Source organism: Pyrus communis, chromosome 3, assembly GCF_041283825.1.
Source record: "Pyrus communis isolate YQ-2024b chromosome 3, ASM4128382v1, whole genome shotgun sequence".
Classification (NCBI taxonomy): Eukaryota; Viridiplantae; Streptophyta; class Magnoliopsida; order Rosales; family Rosaceae; genus Pyrus; species Pyrus communis.
Window position 1 is genome coordinate 10,171,158 of NC_142567.1, and position 21,917 is coordinate 10,193,074.

General features: G+C 35.6%; 1 protein-coding gene across 1 annotated transcript; it reads left to right on the forward strand.

The window, feature by feature from the left end:
- Nucleotides 1-5,742: 5,742 nt before the first annotated feature.
- On the forward strand, nt 5,743-7,373 carry LOC148697918 (uncharacterized). Its single transcript, XM_088690333.1, has 3 exons — nt 5,743-6,792; nt 6,853-6,950; nt 7,370-7,373. The coding sequence occupies exons 1-3, from the start codon at nt 5,743-5,745 to the stop codon at nt 7,371-7,373; spliced, it is 1,152 nt and encodes a 383-aa protein (XP_088546459.1).
- The last annotated feature ends 14,544 nt before the right edge of the window (nt 7,374-21,917 follow it).

The following is a 21,917-nucleotide window of genomic DNA, read 5'->3' on the forward strand; positions in this document are numbered from 1 at the left end:
GGCTTTGATGGAAATTAAAATTAAAATTATCAAACTCTTGTTCTAAGGCTCTAATTAGTTTTTTATGACCTAACCTCATGCTTGGCTGTTTGATTTGGATATTCCAAATATTATCTAAGAGAACCTGCTGCCTATCAGAAAGTCTTGGTACTCTTGGCCTATATCTCAGGGTTGGATTTCTGATTCCTTCAGCAATATTGCCATTAAAGTTGAAAGTAGGTACTGGTGGTGATGCTGGTTAGCTATTTTGAAATCCATTGAATTGTGGAGGTTCATGATGCATCATTATGCTACTTAAAGGTGCTATTCTACCTTGTGGTCTTGTGTTATTTGAGGACGATGGTCCACGATATTCCATACCTGTTCAACAAATTAATCTTGGTAAGATATCAACTAATGTATTGTCATTACCTTTTATATGTTCAAAAATTGGTTTAAAACCATTTTCTGTGATTGAATCAACAAAATTAACTCATCTTCGGGTTGCCTGTTTATTAGCATGTATCTTATTATAATGAGAAACTATATTTTGAAAATCTATTCTAATCGTAAATACTTCATTATGTAAAAATAAAGAAAATGTTTCAAGTAAATTAATTATTCCTAATATTTCTAAATCCGTTGACAGTAATTTTGACTGTACATTACTAAATTTTCCTGATGAATATCTACAAACTTGTTCGTAAGATTTTGGAGACTGCTTATGCTTTTTCTGGTATAATATACATGCCAATCCTAATGATGAAGCATATGTTGCAACTATTTTGTAACTATCATCTAATGGTAATGTTAATGTTAATGGCTTAAGTTTAGTAATTTCTTCTTTTATATTTTTAACTAATTTAATATCTTCATTGTTAAAATACTTTTGTCCAGTTTTTCTAGTTTTACTGTATAATACTGCTATTTTTCTTCTTAAATCAGGGATAAAAATTTCTTGCATAATTTAACAATCCCAAAAATGCTTGTAACTATTTTTTTGTCTTCTAACTTATTTAGAATTCTAAGACCTTTTTAGCTATATGATCTTGTAATTGTATTGTACCTGACTTGATATACATTCCTAAAAATTCTATATCTTGCTTTTCTAATGCTATTTTATTTTTACTAATTACAATTCCATTTTTGATGAATTCTTGTAAAACTATCTCCAAGTGCTTCCTATGTTTATTTCTATTTTTACTATGTACTAAAATATCATCTACATAAACACTACAAAATTTATCATATTTCTTGAAAATTTGGTCCATCTTTCTTTGAAAGATTGATGGAGCATTTTTAAGTCCAAATGACATAACAAGCCACTCAAAATGTCCTTCTGGACAAGTAAAAGTTGTTCACTCAATTAATTCTTCTGCTAATCGTATTTGCCAAAATCCCGATTTACAATCAAATTTGCTAAAATATTTATTCTCTTGAATTTTATTTATAAGTTCATCCTTATTTGGTAACTTATAACTAGATTCATATGTATTATCATTTAATCTCTTTTAATTATAAACTATTATAGTCTTACCTCTTTTAAGCTATGTATGTTTGCTCACTATAAATGCTACTAATCTATGTCTAGACTTAGAGGGTCTAATTACTTTTAAATTTAACAACTCTTTTATCTGGTGCTCAAACTCTTGTTTATCTAATAAACTACAAGGCATATCAGCTGTTTTTATAGTTAAATCTGGGTTAATTATATATAATTTTGCTAATATTTTATTTTTATTCCAATATAATTGTGGGTCTTCTCCTATAATCCTAGTTGTTCTGCTAATTGTAACAATTCTTCTAAACTCTTTGGTCTATTTAACTATAATATTTCTATACGGGTTCCTTCTTCTAAAATCAGATATTCATGTTCAAATATTTCTTCATCAAACTCTTTTATGTTATTATGCTCATCATTTTCTTTTGACTTTTCCAAATAATAACTATCTTGACAACTAGATTCTTCTATAATTATGCATTTGTATGCTTCTCCATTATTATTTTGATCAGTTATTATAATACATTTTTTGAAAAATGTTATGTTAGGATTCATAAATAAAAAACCTTGTAAACTCTTCAAGAAATTTAAACCTAAAATGAATGGGTATGATCCTCCTGGTGAAACAAATGTTAATGGTAAATTAGATTGTTGTTTTTCCACTTTAATAGACTCATTGTTAATGCAAAATGTTAAGTAAACTGGTCTCTCATCAAATTGTGTTATTCTTACTGGTTTTGCTAATTTTTGTCTATATTTTTCTGGTATTAATTATTCTCTTATGACACTCTATGTACTTCTTGTATCTATCATAGCTGTTGTTTGTATTTTATGTTCTTTTGCTAATTCTATTTCACAATTTATGGTAATTAAAAAACTATTTTTTTGGCCCTTCTATACTATAAACAATATTTCCTAATATTTTAGTATTTTCTTGTGATTCTGCTGAATTAATTTCTAATAACTTATTTTTATAACACTTTTCGCACAATATTGAATATGTATTATAATATTTATTTGCAACTAATTTACTACACTTATGACATTTTTCTGACCAACCTAAATTAATGTATTTATATTCTTCTTCATATTGTTCTTCTATGAATGCACACATATACTCTTCTAAATCACTATTTGTGCTACTTGAATTTTCAGAATCTGAATATATCATATTTATACTCTCTATAATATAAATATTCTCATTATTACTTAAATCATCTAAACAATATATTAACTGTATATCCTCATCCTTTTCTAACTTAAACAACTTCATTAAATGTACTTTTTCTCTCGGATGTTTACCTAATTTTGGACACTTAGGTCTAATATGTCCAATCTCTCCACATGAATAACATTTACAACTACTCTTATCTTTTGGTGCTTTATATTTTCTAATCCAAGGTTTGCCACTTCTTTTCCTAAATTGTTTTGGAATAGATTTTCTCTTCCTATATGTTCTTGAAGGTCTTATGTTGAAATTCTTATTCTGTTTGTATGATTTGTATGACTTATATTTATTTTTGTATATTTTCTTATGCTTATTTTTCTTATGACAACCATACTGTTGTGGTATATTTTTATAGCTCATATAAACTTGCTTCCTAATTTGTCTCTTAGCTTTTATTTGACTGCATTCTTGTCTAAGTATATCATATACATGTTGAATTCTAGGTCCTATTGCAATATCAATTTTCTTTGGATGCTTTTGCCATTCATTCCAAATCGTTTCTCCTATTGGTCCTTTTATTTTTGTCATATAAGTATCTAATAAATTAATATCATTAATTCTACCTGTTCTTTCTAAATATTTAAAGAAATTTGTTGTATACTTAGTTATATATTGTAAATCACAAATTTGCAATTGTTCTAAATTTCTAATTGGCCTTATTTGTTCTTGTTCACTTTTGTCATCTAACCTGTTATGATCTAAACATTCTTGTTTAATCAAAGTAACAAAACCATCTATATTAAAATGTGTTTTAGTTGCCTGATGCTATTACGGATTTTGGACTTTTTGTGACAGCCATCCCGAGAATTTTAAAAACGTACGCGTGAAAAGACAGTTTTGCCCCTAGTGTTATTTTACGTTGTGTGTGTGTGTTTGGGTTTTGTTGGCATGTTTGGGCTACACACACACTAACCTACACCCCACACCCTTTCTCCATATCCCTGCACCTCCCCCGTGCCTTTCCCTTTCCCATTTTTCATATCCTTTGTACGGACCACACCCAAAACCCATCAAACCTTCACAGATCGAAGAATCCAAGCATATATTCAGACTCATGAGGCTTGTAGGAGTCCAACCATACCCATTTCAGGTAAGAATACCTTCATTTTCATGTCGAACTCACGATGCCCGATTTTGGGTACTGTTCATGCACACATGATTTCTCACGTTTTAGGAAATTTCAAGTTTGTAGGAAGTTTGGTGAGGTCCCTAGGAGGCTCGGGGTGGTTCGTTTGAAGGTTTTGGACGTCGGGATCACGAGTTTCGAGGTTGGCCGGAGTTGGGGTGATTTTGCAGGTGAGATTTCATGGATTTTAGCCCTTGAAAGTAGTATGATTGTGTTCATCTCGTTGTAAGCTTCATTTTGGTACCAATTTTGTGAAATTTGATTGAAAAACGAAGAAGATATCAAAGTTTGAAATTTTCCCGATTTTTCGGCGCCGGAGAAGACGACGGAATATTCCGTCAAGTCTGACGAAATATTCCTGATGCCGTTAACGGAATCCGTTAGGAATAACGGAATATTCCTAACGGCGTCAACTGACGCCGTCAGCGTGCTAGGCACGTGCCTGCGCGTGGCCGACGCGTGTGGCCGTGCCTTGGCAGGCGCGTGGGGGCGCATGCGGCGGTGAAAAATTATTTTAAAAATATGGGGATGTTCCTGAGGTTGAGTAGATCACGTTGGTGTATTCATACACCCTATTTAAGCATTGTATGAGAAGTTATTTCTAAAGGTTGGTTATGTGCTTTAAAATTAACGTTTTTGTAGTTGTTTCGCATATAGGTGATACCTATCCCGAGGACGAGCGTGGTCACTCGAGGCAGGGGGCTACGACCCTTCCACATACCATTGAGTGGGCTTTTGGTTTTTCGTATATACCTATATACTTATATTTTCCCAGAAATTGATTTAAACGTTTATTCGTTTATATGCCATGCACTATATTACCGTTGTTTATGCATCGTTAGTTGCATTATTAATTGTTTATATATATGCATATTTGGTGCTGCAGACGCACAGGTAAGTGCCAGGTAAGTGTTATTCATGTTTACATTCAGTAGTGATTTGAGATGCTTAAAGAGCTCATAACCTGCACCCCCGGTGTTAATGCTCCTGCCCAGAGTTGGGCACAGTCCTTCACGTGATGTTCACCTCCCACACCACACGCTCAGCTTGGATCCAAGTTAGGTGCACAGTCCTGTCGGACATACCACTTTAGGTGGTTCCGACTCGTAGGTGACCCGCGATTATTCGCCCAGCCTTCACGTGATCGTAGCACTTGAGCGTATATATATATTACACCCAGGTCTGTCGTACAGACCACCTTAGGTGGTTCCGACTCGTGTGCAGGTCCAGTTAGTGAGATTGAGATTTGAGCTCTAGATGCAACCGTACAGGTCACGTTAGGTGACTCCGGCTGCCAGATTATATGTTATTGATATGATTTATACCTGAGCACTTGCATTTCATTCTGAGGTTTTGGCATGGCATATTCTTGAGCATGATTGGTATATATATATATATATCTATTTTCTGGGAAGTATACAGGTTTTACAGCGAGGGGTTAAAACTTATTTATTAAATGGTTTTCGAAAAGCTTTGTTTTTGCCCACTCACGCTTTTGTTTTGCGCCCCTCCAGGTTCTAGTTTACTAGCAGGTTTGGTGGTTTTCCCCAGAGGACTTTCCCAACATTTCTGACAGACGATCACCAGCGTAGGGCCACCTTCGGGTGTACTGTTGTCGCGTCATTTTCATTTGGACTGCTTTAGGCTTATGCTCTGAACTAGGCGTCGCACTTACATTGCACATGTTATTACTTTATGTAAAACCAGTTTTTATTTATTCGTATTACTATTTCCATTATTATTTTATTAGCTTCCGCACTGTGCACATGACTACGTCACTTCCACGTGACGGCCAACACGCCCTCGTCTCGATCGGGGTGTGTCAGTTTGGTATCAGAGCCTAGGTTTGGCAGTCATGTGCACAGTCATGTGCACATTCTAATGGTTTTGGTGTCTTCTGTCAGAATTATGCCGCCTCGTCGGGAACCACGTCGCTCTGCTGAGCCTAATTTCCCCGATATTGCTCAGCTGGGGGAAGCTATTGCTACAACTATTCAGTCGGCGATCCGCCCTCCCCAGAGGACTCCTCTGGAGACTATGTATAATTTGAAGTTGGATAAGTTCAAAGGTAACGAGGGTCATGAGGGTGCGGAGCGATGGTTAGAGCATATTGAGAAGACTTTTCGTGTTTTGCACAGTCAGGGGAATCTCCCAGTTGAGAAGTGGGTTGAGACGACATCGTGGTTTCTGGGTAAGGAGTTTGCAGCCTGGTGGGAGCAGGAACTTCGTCGTTTGACTCCAGTTGAGAGGACTGATTGGGATGTTTTCCAAGAGTTGTTCAGGAGAAGGTTTGTGCCTCTTGAGTATATTGATCGTAAGAAGCAGGAGTTCACTGAGCTGAAACAGGGGAAGATGACGGCGAATGAGTACTATCGGAGGTTCACTGATCTGTCTCGCTACCATCCAGATGTTGCGGGTAATTCGGCGGAGATGCTTCGTCGTTTCCGTTTAGGTACTAAGAAGAAGTGGCGTTCGATGACGACCACCACCCACTGTGATACCTACCAGGAGTTTTATGAGATTCTGTTGAGGATTGAGGATTCAGAAAACATGCTGAGCGAAAGTGAGGAGGAAGAGAAGGATGGTAATCAGAAGAAAGATGATAAAGGTAAAGGTCAGGCGTTGCTCGGGCCTCGTAGGACACAGAACTTCAAGAGGGGTGGCTCTAGTTCTAGCTCTTCTAGCGGAGGTTTCAGTGCCACTGGTCAGGGACGTGGAGGTAGGTTTGCTGGTGGTGCTAGAGGCCAGAGGCAGGGTGATGGTGGTAGAGGTAGGGCCCCAGTTTGCCGCAGGTGTAATAACCGGCATTTTGGTGAATGTAGGCGTGGCAGCAGTGGTTGCTTTACGTGTGGGCAGATGGGACATCGGGCTGCAAATTGTCCCCAGAGTCAGCAGCAGACTTTCTTGCCGCCACCTGCACCGATTCAGCAGATTCAGGGTCTGGGTAGTTATGGACAGGCAGGTCGAGGTGGTGCCTACCACTATCAGGGTGATGTTGTTCCTTATGCCCCGAGACAGTATCAGTATCCCCAGGACCCATATCCTCAGGTGGGTTATCCTCCGTATTCTGGCGGCTATATGCCGTATCCTCCAGCTTCAGCAGGCGGTTCTCAGTGGTTTCAGGGAGGACAGTTCCAGCAGGGGGAGATTGCTACGAGTAGTGCGGGGTCTTCGAGGCAGTCTGGTCAACCCAGTCAAAGGCGTGGCACTCAGAGTCATGGTGGTCAGACGAGCAGAGGTCGAGGTGGACGACAGCAGACCCATGGGCGTATTCATAATATTTCTCTGCAGGATGCTCAGAATAATCCAGATTTGATTATGGGTACGTTAAATATCTTTGGTTATTTTGCTAGAGTATTAATTGATTGTGGTGCTACACATTCTGTGATTTCTCATACATTTGCTCAAGTGACGCAACCTCGCCCCACACCTCTAGGGTATGATTTAGAGTTCGCTATGCCTATAGGGGAGAGATGTATAGTAGATCGTGTGTACCCAGGATGTTCGGTGATAGTTGAGGATGTGGTTATGCCAGCTGATCTTATCCCGTTAGACATTATTGATTTTGATGTGATTTTGGGCACATATTGGTTGCATTTCAATCGTGCCAATATTGATTGCTACGGGAAAATAGTTACGTTCCATCGTCCTGGACTACCTGTGGTTACTTTTGTGGGCGAGCAGAGTGGGGTGAAACATGGCGTTATTTCGGCTTTGCGAGCGAAAAGGTTGTTGTCTAAAGGTTGCCAGGGGTATTTAGCTCATGTGGTGTTGGATGAGGCTGCTCCTAGTAGAGTTGAGGATGTGAGAGTAGTCAGACACTTTCCCGATGTTTTCCCCGAGGATTTACCTGGGTTACCACCGGACCGAGACATGAAGTTTACTATCGAGTTGTTTCCAGGTACTAATCCTATTTCCTTGACTCCTTATCGTATGGCTCTCGCTGAGTTAAGGGAATTGAAAGTTCAGTTGCAAGAATTAGTGGATAAGGGTTTCATCCAGCCTAGTACTTCACCTTGGGGAGCTCCAGTATTGTTTGTGAGGAAGAAAGACGGAACTTTGAGGCTATGTATTGACTATAGGCAATTGAATCGGGTGACGATTAAAAACCGTTATCCATTGCCACGTATTGATGACTTGTTCGATCAGCTTCGAGGTGCTTGTGTGTTTTCCAAGATTGACTTGAGGTCTGGGTATTATCAGCTGAAGATTAGTAGGGATGATGTTCTTAAGACGGCATTCAGGACTCGTTATGGTCATTACGAGTTTCTGGTAATGCCATTTGGGTTGACGAATGCACCAGCTGCTTTTATGGATTTGATGAACCGGGTGTTCCAGCCATATTTGGATAGGTTTGTTATTGTTTTCATCGACGACATTCTGGTGTATTCTAAATCGAAAGCGGAGCATATTTGACATCTTACTTTGGTGTTGAAAAGGTTGAGAGAACACCAATTGTATGCTAAGTTTAGCAAGTGCCAGTTTTGGTTAGACCAAGTTGCGTTTTTGGGGTACATCATTTCAGCTCAGGGTATTTTGGTGGATCCACAGAAGGTCGCAGCTGTAGAGAGTTGGGAGCAACCGCGAACCGTCACCGAGGTGAGGAGTTTTCTTGGTTTAGCAGGGTATTATCGGCGGTTTGTTAAGGATTTCTCTGTGATTGCTTTACCAGAGAGTTGGGAGCAACCGCGAACCGTCACCGAGGTGAGGAGTTTTCTTGGTTTAGCAGGGTATTATCGGCGGTTTGTTAAGGATTTCTCTGTGATTTCTTTACCACTGACGAGATTAACGAGGAAAGACGTTAAATTTGAGTGGGATGATAAGTGTGAGCAGAGTTTCCAGCAGTTGAAGTATTGTTTCACTCATGCACCTGTATTGGCACTCCCGGACGATAGTAGTGATTTCGAGGTTTATAGCGATGCTTCCTTGAATGGTCTGGGATGTATGTTGATGCAGCATGGTAGGGTGATTGCTTATGCTTCACGACAGTTGAAACTTCATGAGTTGAATTACCCTACACATGATTTGGAGTTAGCAGCTATCATTTTTGCGTTGAAGTTATGGAGACACTATCTTTACGGAGAGAAATGTAGGATCTTTACAGATCACAAGAGTCTTCAATATCTTTTTACGCAGAAATATCTTAATCTTCGTCAGCGGAGGTGGTTGGAGCTGCTAAGTGATTATGACTGCACGATTGATTATCATCCTTGTCGTGCAAATGTAGTTGCTGATGCACTTAGCAGGAAGTCTCAGGGCCGCATTAATGAGTTGTATGCGAGTCGTATTCCTCTTTTGGCAGACTTACGTTCTACGGGAGTGAGGTTGGAAGCAGAAGATCGAGATGTGGCTTTACTTGCTAATTTTCAAGTTAGGCCGATTTTGGTCGATCGGGTGCTTGAAGCTCAGGTAGCTAATAGGGAAACCCAGGAATTGGTCCAAGCTCGAGATCGAGGAAGGAGGAGAGACCTCAAAGATCGTGATTCGGACGGCATGTTGATGCAGGAGGGTAGGATGTTCGTGCCGAATAATTTGGAATTAAAGAAAGCAATTCTCGACGAAGCACATATTTCGGCTTACGCCATGCATCCAGGAGCTACTAAAATGTTTCATACCATTCGACCATTTTATTATTGGCCGGGTATGAAGAGGGAGATAGCTGAGTATGTAAGTAAGTGTGCTGTTTGTCAGCAAGTTAAGGCAGAAAAGAAGAAGCCGTTTGGGATGTTGCAGCCGCTTCCCGTTCCAGAGTGGAAATGGGAAAATATTACTATGGATTTTGTGTACAAGCTTCCGCGTACACATAATGGTTTTGATGGCATTTGAGTGATAGTTGATCGGTTTACTAAGTCAACACATTTTATTCCTGTGAGGGAGAAGTATTATTTGGGCCGATTAGCGGAGTTGTTTATCTCGAAGATTGTGAAATACCATGGTGTCCCTGTGAGTATTGTCTCGGATCGTGATCCACGATTTACATCTAAGTTTTGGGTAGCATTTCAGGAAGCTTTGGGTACGAGACTACTTTATAGTACAACGTATCATCCTCAGACGGACGGACAGTCAGAGAGAACTATTAAGACTTTGGAGGATATGTTGCGAGCTTCGGTGCTACAGTTTGGTGATGCTTGGCACAAACGGTTGGATTTAATGGAATTTTCCTACAACAATAGCTTTCATTCGAGTATCGACATGGCGCCATTTGAGGCATTGTATGGTAGATCTTGTCGCACGCCATTGTGTTGGTCAGAGGTCGGAAAAAGAGTTTTAGTGGGTCCAGAGATTGTTGAAGAGACTACTCAAAATGTTCAGGTAATTAAGTCTAACCTGAAGGCAACCCAGGACAGGCAGAAGAGTCTAGCAGATCGGCATGCTACAAACAGAGTGTATGAGGTTGAAGATTGGGTATTTATGAAGCTTTCACCATGGAGAGGCGTGGTACGATTTGGAAAGAAAGGTAAATTAAGTCCCAGGTACATTGGACCATACATGGTCACTGAGCGAGTTGGTGAGGTAGCTTACAGGTTGGAGTTGCCTCCAGAGTTGGCTAAAGTACATAATGTTTTTCACATGTCTATGCTTTGACATTATGTTGCTGATCCGTCTCATGTGATACCTCCTCAACCCTTGGAAATTAATCCAGATTTGACTTATGATGAGGAGCCAGTGACGATACTAGATTGGAAGGAAAAGGTTCTGAGGAACAAGACGGTGAGTTTAGTGAAAGTTTTGTGGATGAATCATTCAGTGGAGGAAGCTACGTGGGAAACAGAAGATCGGATGAGGGATTTGTATCCTCGGTTGTTCTTTGATCACTAGGGGTTGTTATTTGGTTGTTTTGAATTTCGGGACGAAATTCTATTAAGGTGGGTAGGTTTTGACAGCCCGTCCCGAGAATTTTAAAAACGTACGCGTGAAAAGACAGTTTTGCCCCTAGTGTTATTTTACGTTGTGTGTGTGTGTTTGGGTTTTGTTGGCATGTTTGGGCCACACACACACTAACCTACACCCCACACCCTTTCTCCCTATCCCTGCACCTCCCCCGTGCCTTTCCCTTTCCCATTTTTCATATCCTTTGTACGGACCACACCCAAAACCCATCAAACCTTCACAGATCGAAGAATCCAAGCATATATTCAGACTCGTGAGGCTTGTAGGAGTCCAACCATACCTATTTCAGGTAAGAATACCTCGTTTTCACGTCGAACTCACGATGCCCGATTTTGGGTACTGTTCATGCACACGTGATTTCTCACGTTTTAGGAAATTTCAAGCTTGTAGGAAGCTTGGTGAGGTCCCTAGGAGGCTCGGGGTGGTTCGTTTGAAGGTTTTGGACGTCGGGATCACGAGTTTCGAGGTTGGCCGGAGTTGGGGTGATTTTTCAGGTGAGATTTCATGGATTTTAGCCCTTGAAAGTAGTATGATTGTGTTCCTCTCGTTGTAAGCTTCATTTTGGTACCAATTTTGTGAAATTTGGTTGAAAAACGAAGAAGATATCAGGGTTTGAAATTTTCCCGATTTTCCGGCGCCGGCGACGATGCCGGAGGCTCGCTGGAAAAGACGACGGAATATTCCGTCAAGTCTGACGGAATATTCCTGACGCCGTTAACGGAATCCGTTAGGAATAACGGAATATTCCTAAAGGCGTTAACTGACGCCGTCAGCGTGCCAGGCACGTGCCTGCGCATGGCCGGCGCGTGTGACCGTGTCTTGGCCGGAGCGTGGGGGCGCGTGCGGCGGTGAAAAATTATTTTTAAAAAAATGGGGATATTCCTGAGGTTGAGTAGATCACGTTGGTGTATTCATACACCCTATTTGAGCATTGTATGATAAGTTATTTCTAAAGGTTGGTTATGTGCTTTAAAATTAACGTTTTTGTAGTTGTTTCGCATATAGGTGATACCTATCCCGAGGACGAGCGTGGTCACTCGAGGCAGGGGGGCTACGACCCTTCCACATACCAGTGAGTGGGCTTTTGGTTTTTCGTATATACCTATATACTTATATTTTCCCAGAAATTGATTTAAACGTTTATTCGTTTATATGCCATGCACTATATTACCGTTGTTTATGCATCGTTAGTTGCATTATTAATTGTTTATATATATGCATATTTGGTGCTGCGGACGCACAGGTAAGTGCCAGGTAAGTGTTATTCATGTTTACATTTAGTAGTGATTTGAGATACTTAGAGAGCTCATAACCTGCACCCCCGGTGTTAGTGCTCCTGCCCAGAGTTGGGCACAGTCATTCACGTGATGTTCACCTCCCGCACCACACGCTCAGCTTGGATCCAAGTTAGGTGCACAGTCCTGTCATACAGACCACTTTAGGTGGTTCCGACTCGTAGGTGACCCGCGATTATTCGCCAAGCCTTCACGTGATCGTAGCACTTGAGCGTATATATATATTATACTCAGGTCTGTCGTACATACCACCTTAGGTGGTTCCGACTCGTGTGCAGGTCCAGTTAGTGAGATTGAGATTTGAGCTCTAGATGCAGCCGTACAGGTCACGTTAGGTGACTCCGGCTGCCAGATTATATGTTATTGATATGATTTATACCTGAGCACTTGCATTTCATTCTGAGGTTTTGGCATGGCATATTCTTGAGCATGATTGGTAGATATATGTATATCTATTTTCTAGGAAGTATACAGGTTTTACGGCGAGGGGTTAGAACTTATTTATTAAATGGTTTTCGAAAAGCTTTGTTTTTGCCCACTCACGCTTTTGTTTTGCGCCCCTCCAGATTCTAGTTGACTAGCAGGTTTGGTGGTTTTCCCGAGAGGACTTTCCCGGCATTTCTGACAGACGATCACCAGCGTAGGGCTACCTTCGGGTGTACTGTTGTCGCGTCATTTTCATTTGGACTGCTTTAGGCTTATGCTCTGAACTAGGCGTCGCACTTACATTGCACGTGTTATTACTTTATGTAAAACCAGTTTTTATTTATTCGTATTACTATTTCCATTATTATTTTATTAGCTTCCGTATTGTGCACATGGCTACGTCACTTCCACGTGACGGTCAGCACGCCCTGATCTCGATCGGGGTGTGTCACTTTTCATGACTAGAAATAATAAAAAACTAAACCATCTAAAGTATGCTCAAAATAATCTAACATATTTTGTGAATTACTAAAATCTAACATTAATGCTACATGTACGCAACTCTTTTCCCATCTCTCAACCATTCTTTCCCAATCTTGTGGATCTATATTATCTAAATTTAATATATTTCCAGCTATATTAATTTGTTCGAACCCTCTCAAATATAGAATCCTATTTTTTCTAGGTGGTTTTATCATATTTTCTTCCATGTAATCTATTTTTGCTTTTTCATTATATTGTTCATTTGTTGGTCTAAAAAATTGTTGATCAGTTCTACTTGCGCATCCTGGGTTTTCTACTGCTAATGTACTACTTTCTTCTGCTGGATTACATTCTTCTTTCAATTCTAATAAATTATTATATTTTTTTGATCCTAAAATATGTTATACTCCTATTTCTAAAATTAATTTTTTCATCTCTTCATCTGAAATTCTATGTAGTTCTAAATCATATGTCCTATATTTTTCTAAGTATTATTCTTCATTTAAATGATCAATATCTTCTCTAAGCTTATCTACAATATGATCAAAGAATTTCTCAACTAAATTAATATCTAAATTATCAAAAGCCATATGTATACTCTCATTTTCGATTTCACTTTCATTCTCTTTTATTTTTTCTTGTTGTTTGTAATTACTAAACCTAATTGTTGCTTGACCTATACTAGTTTCATATATTTGTACTTTATTTGGTTGTCTATTTCTTGCTACTTGTAAATTAGGTAATGTCCACTGAGTTCCTTCTAAAAAACTATTATCTACGAGTTTTGCTTCTATCATATTTACATGTTTACTACCAAATGTTTGAACTTAATTTTGAAATTCTAAATTCAACTTATGATTGTATTTATCAGACAGTTTACCAATATACATTAAGCTAATACATAAATTTTTATTTTCTCTTTTCATATTATAATTTTTTGTTCTTATGCTTTCTTTAATATATTTACTAAATTCATTAATTGTCATAACATAATTTGGAATACAACCTATGACTGCTAAGTTTGAGTTTAAATCTACTTCAGTTGTTGCTATTGCTGCTTGTTGGTGACTATCTCATCTATCGTCATATATGTATACTAATGCTTTTGTGCCTACTTGTGCTCTGATTAATCCTACTATTCCAATTAATATTGTTCCTATATGAATCTGACTGAAATGTGATTTTCTCAAATGCATAACTGCTTCCTTACTAATTAAATTAAATGCAACTTCTTTATTGATACAGCTAACTTCATGTTGACTGATGCTACTTCCAATTTTACTTCTGTTTTCAAATAAACCTAATTGATACAAAATATATTTATTTTTCTGTGTTCTCTCAAAACCTCTTCGAATAAATTCTTGTGCTTCTTCTTCATTTGGATAAATATCTTCAGCTTTAACTACTTCTTTTCCTTTTTTTACTAAAGAGTTCCATTTTCTATTATCAAAAGGATTTAGCTTAGGTCTTCTAATATTATTATTTGCACTTAAAGTTAAATTTTCTAATTTATCTAGCAAAGATGGTGGAAGTGATGAAGATGCGTTATGAAAAACTTGGTTTATTTCTGCTATTTGTTCTTTAACTTGATCTAATTTTTTAGCCAAACTTAAAACTAATTGAATAATTAAATTGTTTTGCCTAATGGGAATATTACTACTGGCTACTTGTATTGAAAAATCTATTAAACCTACTGGTTCTTTGTCTAACTTACTAATTTCTTTCAAAGCTTGGATATATTTTCTGCTAGTTTTAGAATCGGTCATTAAATTAATAATTAAACTAATAATTTATCTATTTTATTATGCAACTTATCTACTTGTTCACTTAACTCTTTTTGCACTAATTGAATTTTTTGGACTTCTAATTTTAACTACTCAACTACTTGCTTTGACTTACTATCTATGAGGTCAACAAGCTCTTTTTTCTCTCTTTTGATAGAAAACTTTTGAATATTTTTATTATTATTTTCTAACTGAAATGTAATATAGTTTAAATTTTGTCTAATTGCTTTTATGAAATTTTTCTGAAAATACTCTAATAACTGGTTTAACAAATGATTATACTTATTATTTTCTAATTTTATAATTTCTGCTTGACTAAGAGTAAGATCTACTATACTATTGGCTAGTGGATTTTCTTTACTATGCAAAACATGATTATGGTTTCTCAATGGAAAATAACAAACTAAACTATTTTGATCTAAGATTATTTTTCTTTTTCAAGGTTCACTAATTTCTAAACTAAAGTAATATATTATAAACTACAGTCTACCTTTTTCTAAAGTTACGGCTAACTAGCTTCTTAGAAACTCTCTTTTTTCTCTTAGGGTCTCTAAAGTTTGATATGTTGCTCTTTTTGCTTCTAAAACTTTATGCTGCACTTCTGTGTTATTATATTTATGAATAAATGAAGGATATTCAAGATAACCAAGATAAAATTTTTGATTCTTCAAAGTCCTGCTAATTCTTTGGATATATATGCTAATCTTCTCTTTATGCTATTTATAGTGGGGTGTCTGGGACAATAAATACCTAGTGGTTGTAGTTGACAAGGTCTACAAGGACAATAATATATGTTATTCATACAAAATAAACAAGTATGATATCAGTTGTATCAATGACTTCCGTCCTCAATGTATTTACTATTATAATTATACTATTAAATAGTCGGATGACCATTATAACAACTAGACATAAAACCTTACACATGGAACTCGACATGTTTCAGCATGATGGCCACTCACAATACAAGTATAAGGCCTTAACGGCTGAACTCAGAGGTACGAAGAACTCAGAGGTACCCTGGTTAATGTCCAATATTTGTATGGTAAGCATTCAGCTATAATAGAGTGCTCGAACAAAGTATGATCGTCAGTTTAGCATGTTAATAATATAACTACAATAGTGTTTCCTTGTTTTGGACTAGAAGTCTAATTAAGCAAACACACTAAAGAAAGAAAAGTAAGAAAGAAAAGAAAACTTACTTAAGACTTGGAGATTGCTTGAATATGTACATTTGCATTTTTATTGATATATAGAATGTTTACAAAGATAATTGTTTACAAGAAAGTGTTTACAAGGATGCTATGAAAACTACAGATGCTTGAGAGTATGAAGATGGTGTGAGTATATGGTAAGAATAAGGTGTTCAGGTGTTGAGATGTTGAGGTATATTTACAATGAATAGAACTACACTTATATATATTGAATGAGGCTATAATGGTATAAAATTTTACAAGTGGTTGGTGTGAACATCTCCTTGATATTTGTCACTTTGCTTCTACTATTGCTGAAAATATCAGGAGTGTTGCTGAAAACATGTCTGACTTTTGTTTGATAAATGCATGTGAATTTGCTTGTCTCCTTTTGGTTTGCATGTGAACTTGTTTGTCTCATTTTGCTTTACATGTGAACCTGCTGCACAGTTTTTTCTCCTGGAATTCTTATATTTGCTTTGATGAAGAGCATGTGACTTCTGATGGATGTTGGAGATTGGATACTTTTGGTTTTTTTTTCTGTTAGAAGGTTTTCAAGGGCAACATTGCCATTTTTGAAATTATTTGTCCTTAAGGTTAAATGAAAGTTTTCTAGGATGTTTCCATTAGTTTTCCATTTTTTTTTTTTTTTTTTTTCATTTTCCTTTTATGCCGGTATTTTTTTTTTTTTTTTGACATTTATGTGCTTTCTTTCAGTAAAAAATTTAAAGGAAAATAAAAGAAAATAACTATTTTATCTTTTCTTTTATTGAAAAAAAAAATAGTTACTTTTGGTAACATAATCTTTGCTCAATTTTTATGTCAGAAAAACTTGACACTTAGTATTACGGTCGAGTGATATTCCTCTTCACTTGTAAGTGAGAGATCTTAGATTCAATTCTCACCAAATGAGAATTTGAACCACATTATTGCAGGCTCATTGTAAGACTAAGTTGACTCCCTCATCCCCTTAGTGTAGATAATATCGTTGGTCAAAAAAAAAAAAAAATTAGAAACACTTGGTAACATGACTCTTTTGGAAGTGATTTCATAATGTCTGAAAGAGTTTTTGGTAAAAATATTTTTGTAATCAATTCTTAGTAAACATGCAAATAAATCCTAAAAAAAGCAGATGAAATGCTTACTGTAATAAGCATATACTTCAAGCAGTGGTAGAGTAAAAAAACGAGAAAAATAAGAAACACGAGCAACAAAAGTAATATACTAATGGGGGAAAAATGCGGGTTCGTTTTTTGTTTTGGAATGAAAAAAAAATTAATCAAAAGAGAGTAATTAAGTCACGAAAAAAAATTAACATTGAATAGTTATATCATAAGCACTGAACTTCTTTGTAAATTTCTAAATTGAAGTTCGACAAAAAAATTAATAATCATGGCTCAAACTGCAGCTATAAAAATTTTCATTCAAGATAAATTCTTCTTTATTCCATATATGCGTGGTTTCATTGTAAACAACATTGTGTCATGCAAAATGGGGAACTAAGTAAGAAAGACTAGTTGATATAAGACTTTGATTTCATAACAATACAATTGTAAAACATATTTTTTGGGCCAATTCGAAGAACATAATAAAGCTAACTGAGAGCAAAAACACATAAGTCGAAAAATACAGAATATCCACCAAAGAACACAAATAGAAGCTACAAGGTGAAGAAACTTCAGGATAAGCCCAATCATTTCCTAGCTCCCAAGTGGCTCCGCCACTAACTTTAAATGCTTTTAGTACCCAAAAATATTTTTGTAAATGCATTTTCAGTTATTTTAAAACCATTTCCAAACAAGCCCATAACTTAACCTAAAATAAATAATTTGTCGTTCACTCATAAAAAAAAGTACTATTATATGAGTTATATACGTTTAAAAGAGAAATTATCACTTCAAGATGATATTGAAACTTATATTAAATAGTTCATACTGGTGTAAAAAAATTGACTAGTTGTAGTAATCATTTCAAATCCTCCATTTATAGGTCATACTTGTAAAAATCAATCCAATTACAAAAGGATTTAAGAAAAAAAAACATAAAGTTAATAAAATTGAGAGTGGCAGATATGTAAGCAATTATGCTCTCTTAAGGTTCTCATCAGAAATTGATGACCAAATGTATATTAGTTATACGATTATATTAGTTTAAAGGGGAAACTTAATATGAGTCCAATTTTATGAGCCATTATTAGTTATAGTCCAATTTTATTTAATTTTTAGGTTAGGTCCAGTGATTCATTGTCCACATAAGCTTATTTGTATTCTCTTGCCAAATTTACCCTTAAATTGACCAATTAAGTAATTACTGTTTTTTTTAAGTTTGTGATTAATGTTAATCGTATCCTTAATTATAGGATTAGGGATATAAATCTCCTTTTTTTTCTTCTCCTTCCCCAAATCGTTCATTTCTCTTTTCTTGTTTCTCCCTCACAATATCTTTCTCTTCCTCTGTTATTTTTCCCAGTAGTCTTCTACCATAATATTATTCTTTTGCTCCTCCTTTCATAAGGATGATCAATATACATTTGATTGGTTTCTTTTTAAAAAAATAAAAATAAAATTGTATTAGTCAATCTTGTGTTTTGGGTTCTTCGTCTCATATATATATATATATATATATATATATATATATATATATTTTGGGCTTCATTCTCCTTTATATATATATATATATATATTTTAACTTTGAAGTTCTATCGAATTAGCATTTTCTCTAGTGTTTCCTCCCTCAATATCATTTTTCTTCACGATTTTTTTTTGGTTTTTATCTACCTATATCACTTGTCCTTTATTTATTTATTTATCTTTTTATATTATACTGTGCCTGTATCATGAATTGTATTTATCTACCTATATATTACATATTTTGTTGATAATCTATATAAGATTAATTGTGTTATCTACCTATATATCACAAATTAACTGTGTTATCTACCTATACAATAGGTATTGTTCATAGTCTATCTGTATCATAGATTATTTTGTATTATCTATCTATACAATAGGTTTTTGTTCATAGGCTACCTCTATCATAGATTCTACCTACATCACAAATTTTTTATCTACCTCTAGCAATGTTTCGTTTAATTTTTGATAAACTTATAAGATTTGTAATAATGTCTTTTTAATTAAAAAACGGGTAGATAAAGGTATTTGAAGATTCAAATTTTAAAAATTCAAATTTAAAGAATTAAAAAAAAAAATTCCAGGGGCAAAATAGGTGTAATAGAAAATGAAATAAAATTGGACCCAATTCAAAAACAGCTGAATTTTTTGGACCTGAATCAAAGTGCCCCTAGTTTAAATCCAAAAACTTAAAATATCCAACAACTTAATAAAACAAAACCAATATAAAATCCATAAACCATAAACGACAAAATCTTAATAGAATTGCATGTCATACGTGAGTACATACCATTGATCAATTTGGAATTTGGAGCTTATTCGAGAGGAGAGACCAATTAGGATGGTATTTTTCTGTCTTATGTTTTTAATTTTCGGTTAATTGTCTTCACATTAGTGGGTGATTACCGTAACTTAACTAAAATGAGAAATGCTTGCAAGCGTTTGACTGTCTTAGTAATTAAGACCTTCATATTAGTCGGGGTCAGAAACCTCCCTCCCCTTGCAACTATCGCCCGTACGGGCATGCTCAGGGCTAGTTTGTGTAGCCATTGCAACCTTTTCTTTACTCTCTCAATTTTTCATTTTCTAATTTTTTTTAGTACAACGATATATTTTACATTAAGGATAAAGGAAGTTCGGCTAAGCCACACAATGGACAGCCTAATTTGGTATCAAATTCTCCATTCACGATATTCGAACCATTGACGATATTCGAACCTAAAACCTCTCACTTACAAGTGAAGAAGAATATCATCAGACCGTTGTACAAAGTGGCTTCATTTTCTAATTTAGATGATATTATCACAATTTTTCACAATAGCTAAAAGCTGAAGAGTAGCTGCATATTTGGCTAAAAGGATCAGGACCTTAAGCCATTTCCAATCGAAATGGCTAAATATAGCTCCATCAAGAATTATAACCCTTCAGAAAATTATTTTTATTGAATAGTATCAGACTATATTCATATACAGTCTCCAACCGAAAAAGCTAAATATAACCCCTCAATAATTTATTAATTTTAAATTTATTCTTTATTTATTGGTTAAGTGCACGTGAAAACAACTTGTTTCACTAGAAGACAATTTAAAAATATTTTTCACAAGCATTTCAACAATTTAACAGTAATAATAAAAAAAGATTAATTGTTAATTTAATGATTATAATTAGAGACCAATTTTTTATAATGGTCTTATAAGTATTCCCGAAACATGAATTTTCACATTTATATTACTTTAGCAGGAATAATTTATTTCGTAAGGAGCATATGCTGAAAGCAAGCACTCATCACATACAAAAATGGCATTGTGTTGCCCTTGAATTCTTTCAAAAGTAGCCTTAGCCCTTAGGATGTACAGCTTGGCCCCAACAAACGGACCGGCTATCAGGCTAAAGAATGGCTTTGGTTGGAGTTGAAATTTGTCCAAATTAGACTATGTTTTAGCTTTTTATTCTTTAGCCCTCTTTACTGTAGACTAGACTTACAAGTTGGCAGCGGTTGAGGAGGAAAAAAAAAAAAAAATCAATGAAAGCTGAAATGACATTTGACAAAAAAATTCCGTATAATAAAAAATCCAATGCTTGGAGCATGCTCAAGCATTTCATCAACAACCTTTTGGTAATGGTTAAATAAGTTAACGAATGGTTGACAAAAATATTAATTACAAGCTTAAATCCTAATGAACATCATCATAGGGTTTAGTTTCTAAGTTTTTTTTTTACTACAGAGACTATCTGCTGATTACTTTATTACCACAAGACTATTAATCCAAATTAGCGTTTACACTATGGATGGATATTAGCATGAGGCTTACAATTAATACGATAATAAGCTTTTTTCCTACTAATTAGGGAATTTTTTTTTTGTTATTTTTAATTTTTAAAATATTTATTTATTTAATTACTAGCAAAGATCACACATTATTGTTTTTGTTGTAGGATTTACTGAATTGTATTTAGGAGTAGAGAGGGAGAGGGCCAGCATTAAGAGAGAGAATAGAGAGATGTAATTATGAGGTGTTTGTTGTATCACTCAATTGTGTCTTTATTTATAGTAATATGATAAATTAAATCTTTATCCTTATAGGATTACAACTTTAATAGGATATTAACTACCAAGGGGAATATTAAGAGATATCCCTAGATACACAATCACATTCCTAATTTAATAGGACTGCAACAGTTTTTAATTATTTTTTTTCAATAGGAGTTATGCAAGCATAAAAAAAAGTGTTGGTGGTTATGGAGAGAGAGAGAGAGAGAGAGAATGAGTTTAGAATGCAATGGCGTGACATGACTGTAAGGTTTAAAAAAAAAGAAGGTAAAAAATTGTTTGTTCAAAATTACTTTAATGTTCCTCTTTTTTTAGTTCAAAGTATGATATTCATTTGTAAAGGAATTTGAAATTTGTACAGTACATGAAGGATATAGTGCAAAATAAAGAGCCTCGACAAAATCTTGTTGGGATATCAACCCAATCGAAGAAAAAAAGAGCGTTACACATTTAGTTACAAAGATAAACTATTTTCCATAAAGGGATCTCAAATGATCTCACGAGTTCTTCAAACCACACTCTTCATTGCTCACTTGAAAGTCTCAAACGTGCAAATCGATGAGCCACTTTATTGGCCCCTTTTCTGGTAAGGAGAAATGGAGAACTCTTGTTTAGGAGAAATTTTTAGTTGTGACGGGAATACAAATGGTACACCACGTGTTTTAATAGGAGTGGTGGGAAATTTTATTTTTTAAGTTATTAACTTTTTAGCACATATATCCCACTATTTGTATAATGACACGTGGTGTACCATCCTATGTATCGGTCATCCTGAAAAATCTCTCGTTGCTTAGGGATTAGACAGAGAAAATGTCCTGTGACATTAATTA

Excerpts from the sequence above, each read along its gene's own strand:
- LOC148697918 (XM_088690333.1), top strand. The coding sequence starts at position 5,743 with ATGCCGCCTCGTCGGGAACCACGTCGCTCTGCTGAGCCTAATTTCCCC. Across the intron at positions 6,793-6,852 it reads GTCTGGGTAGTTATGGACAG|TATCAGTATCCCCAGGACCC; the intron begins GCAGGTCGAGGT and ends GCCCCGAGACAG.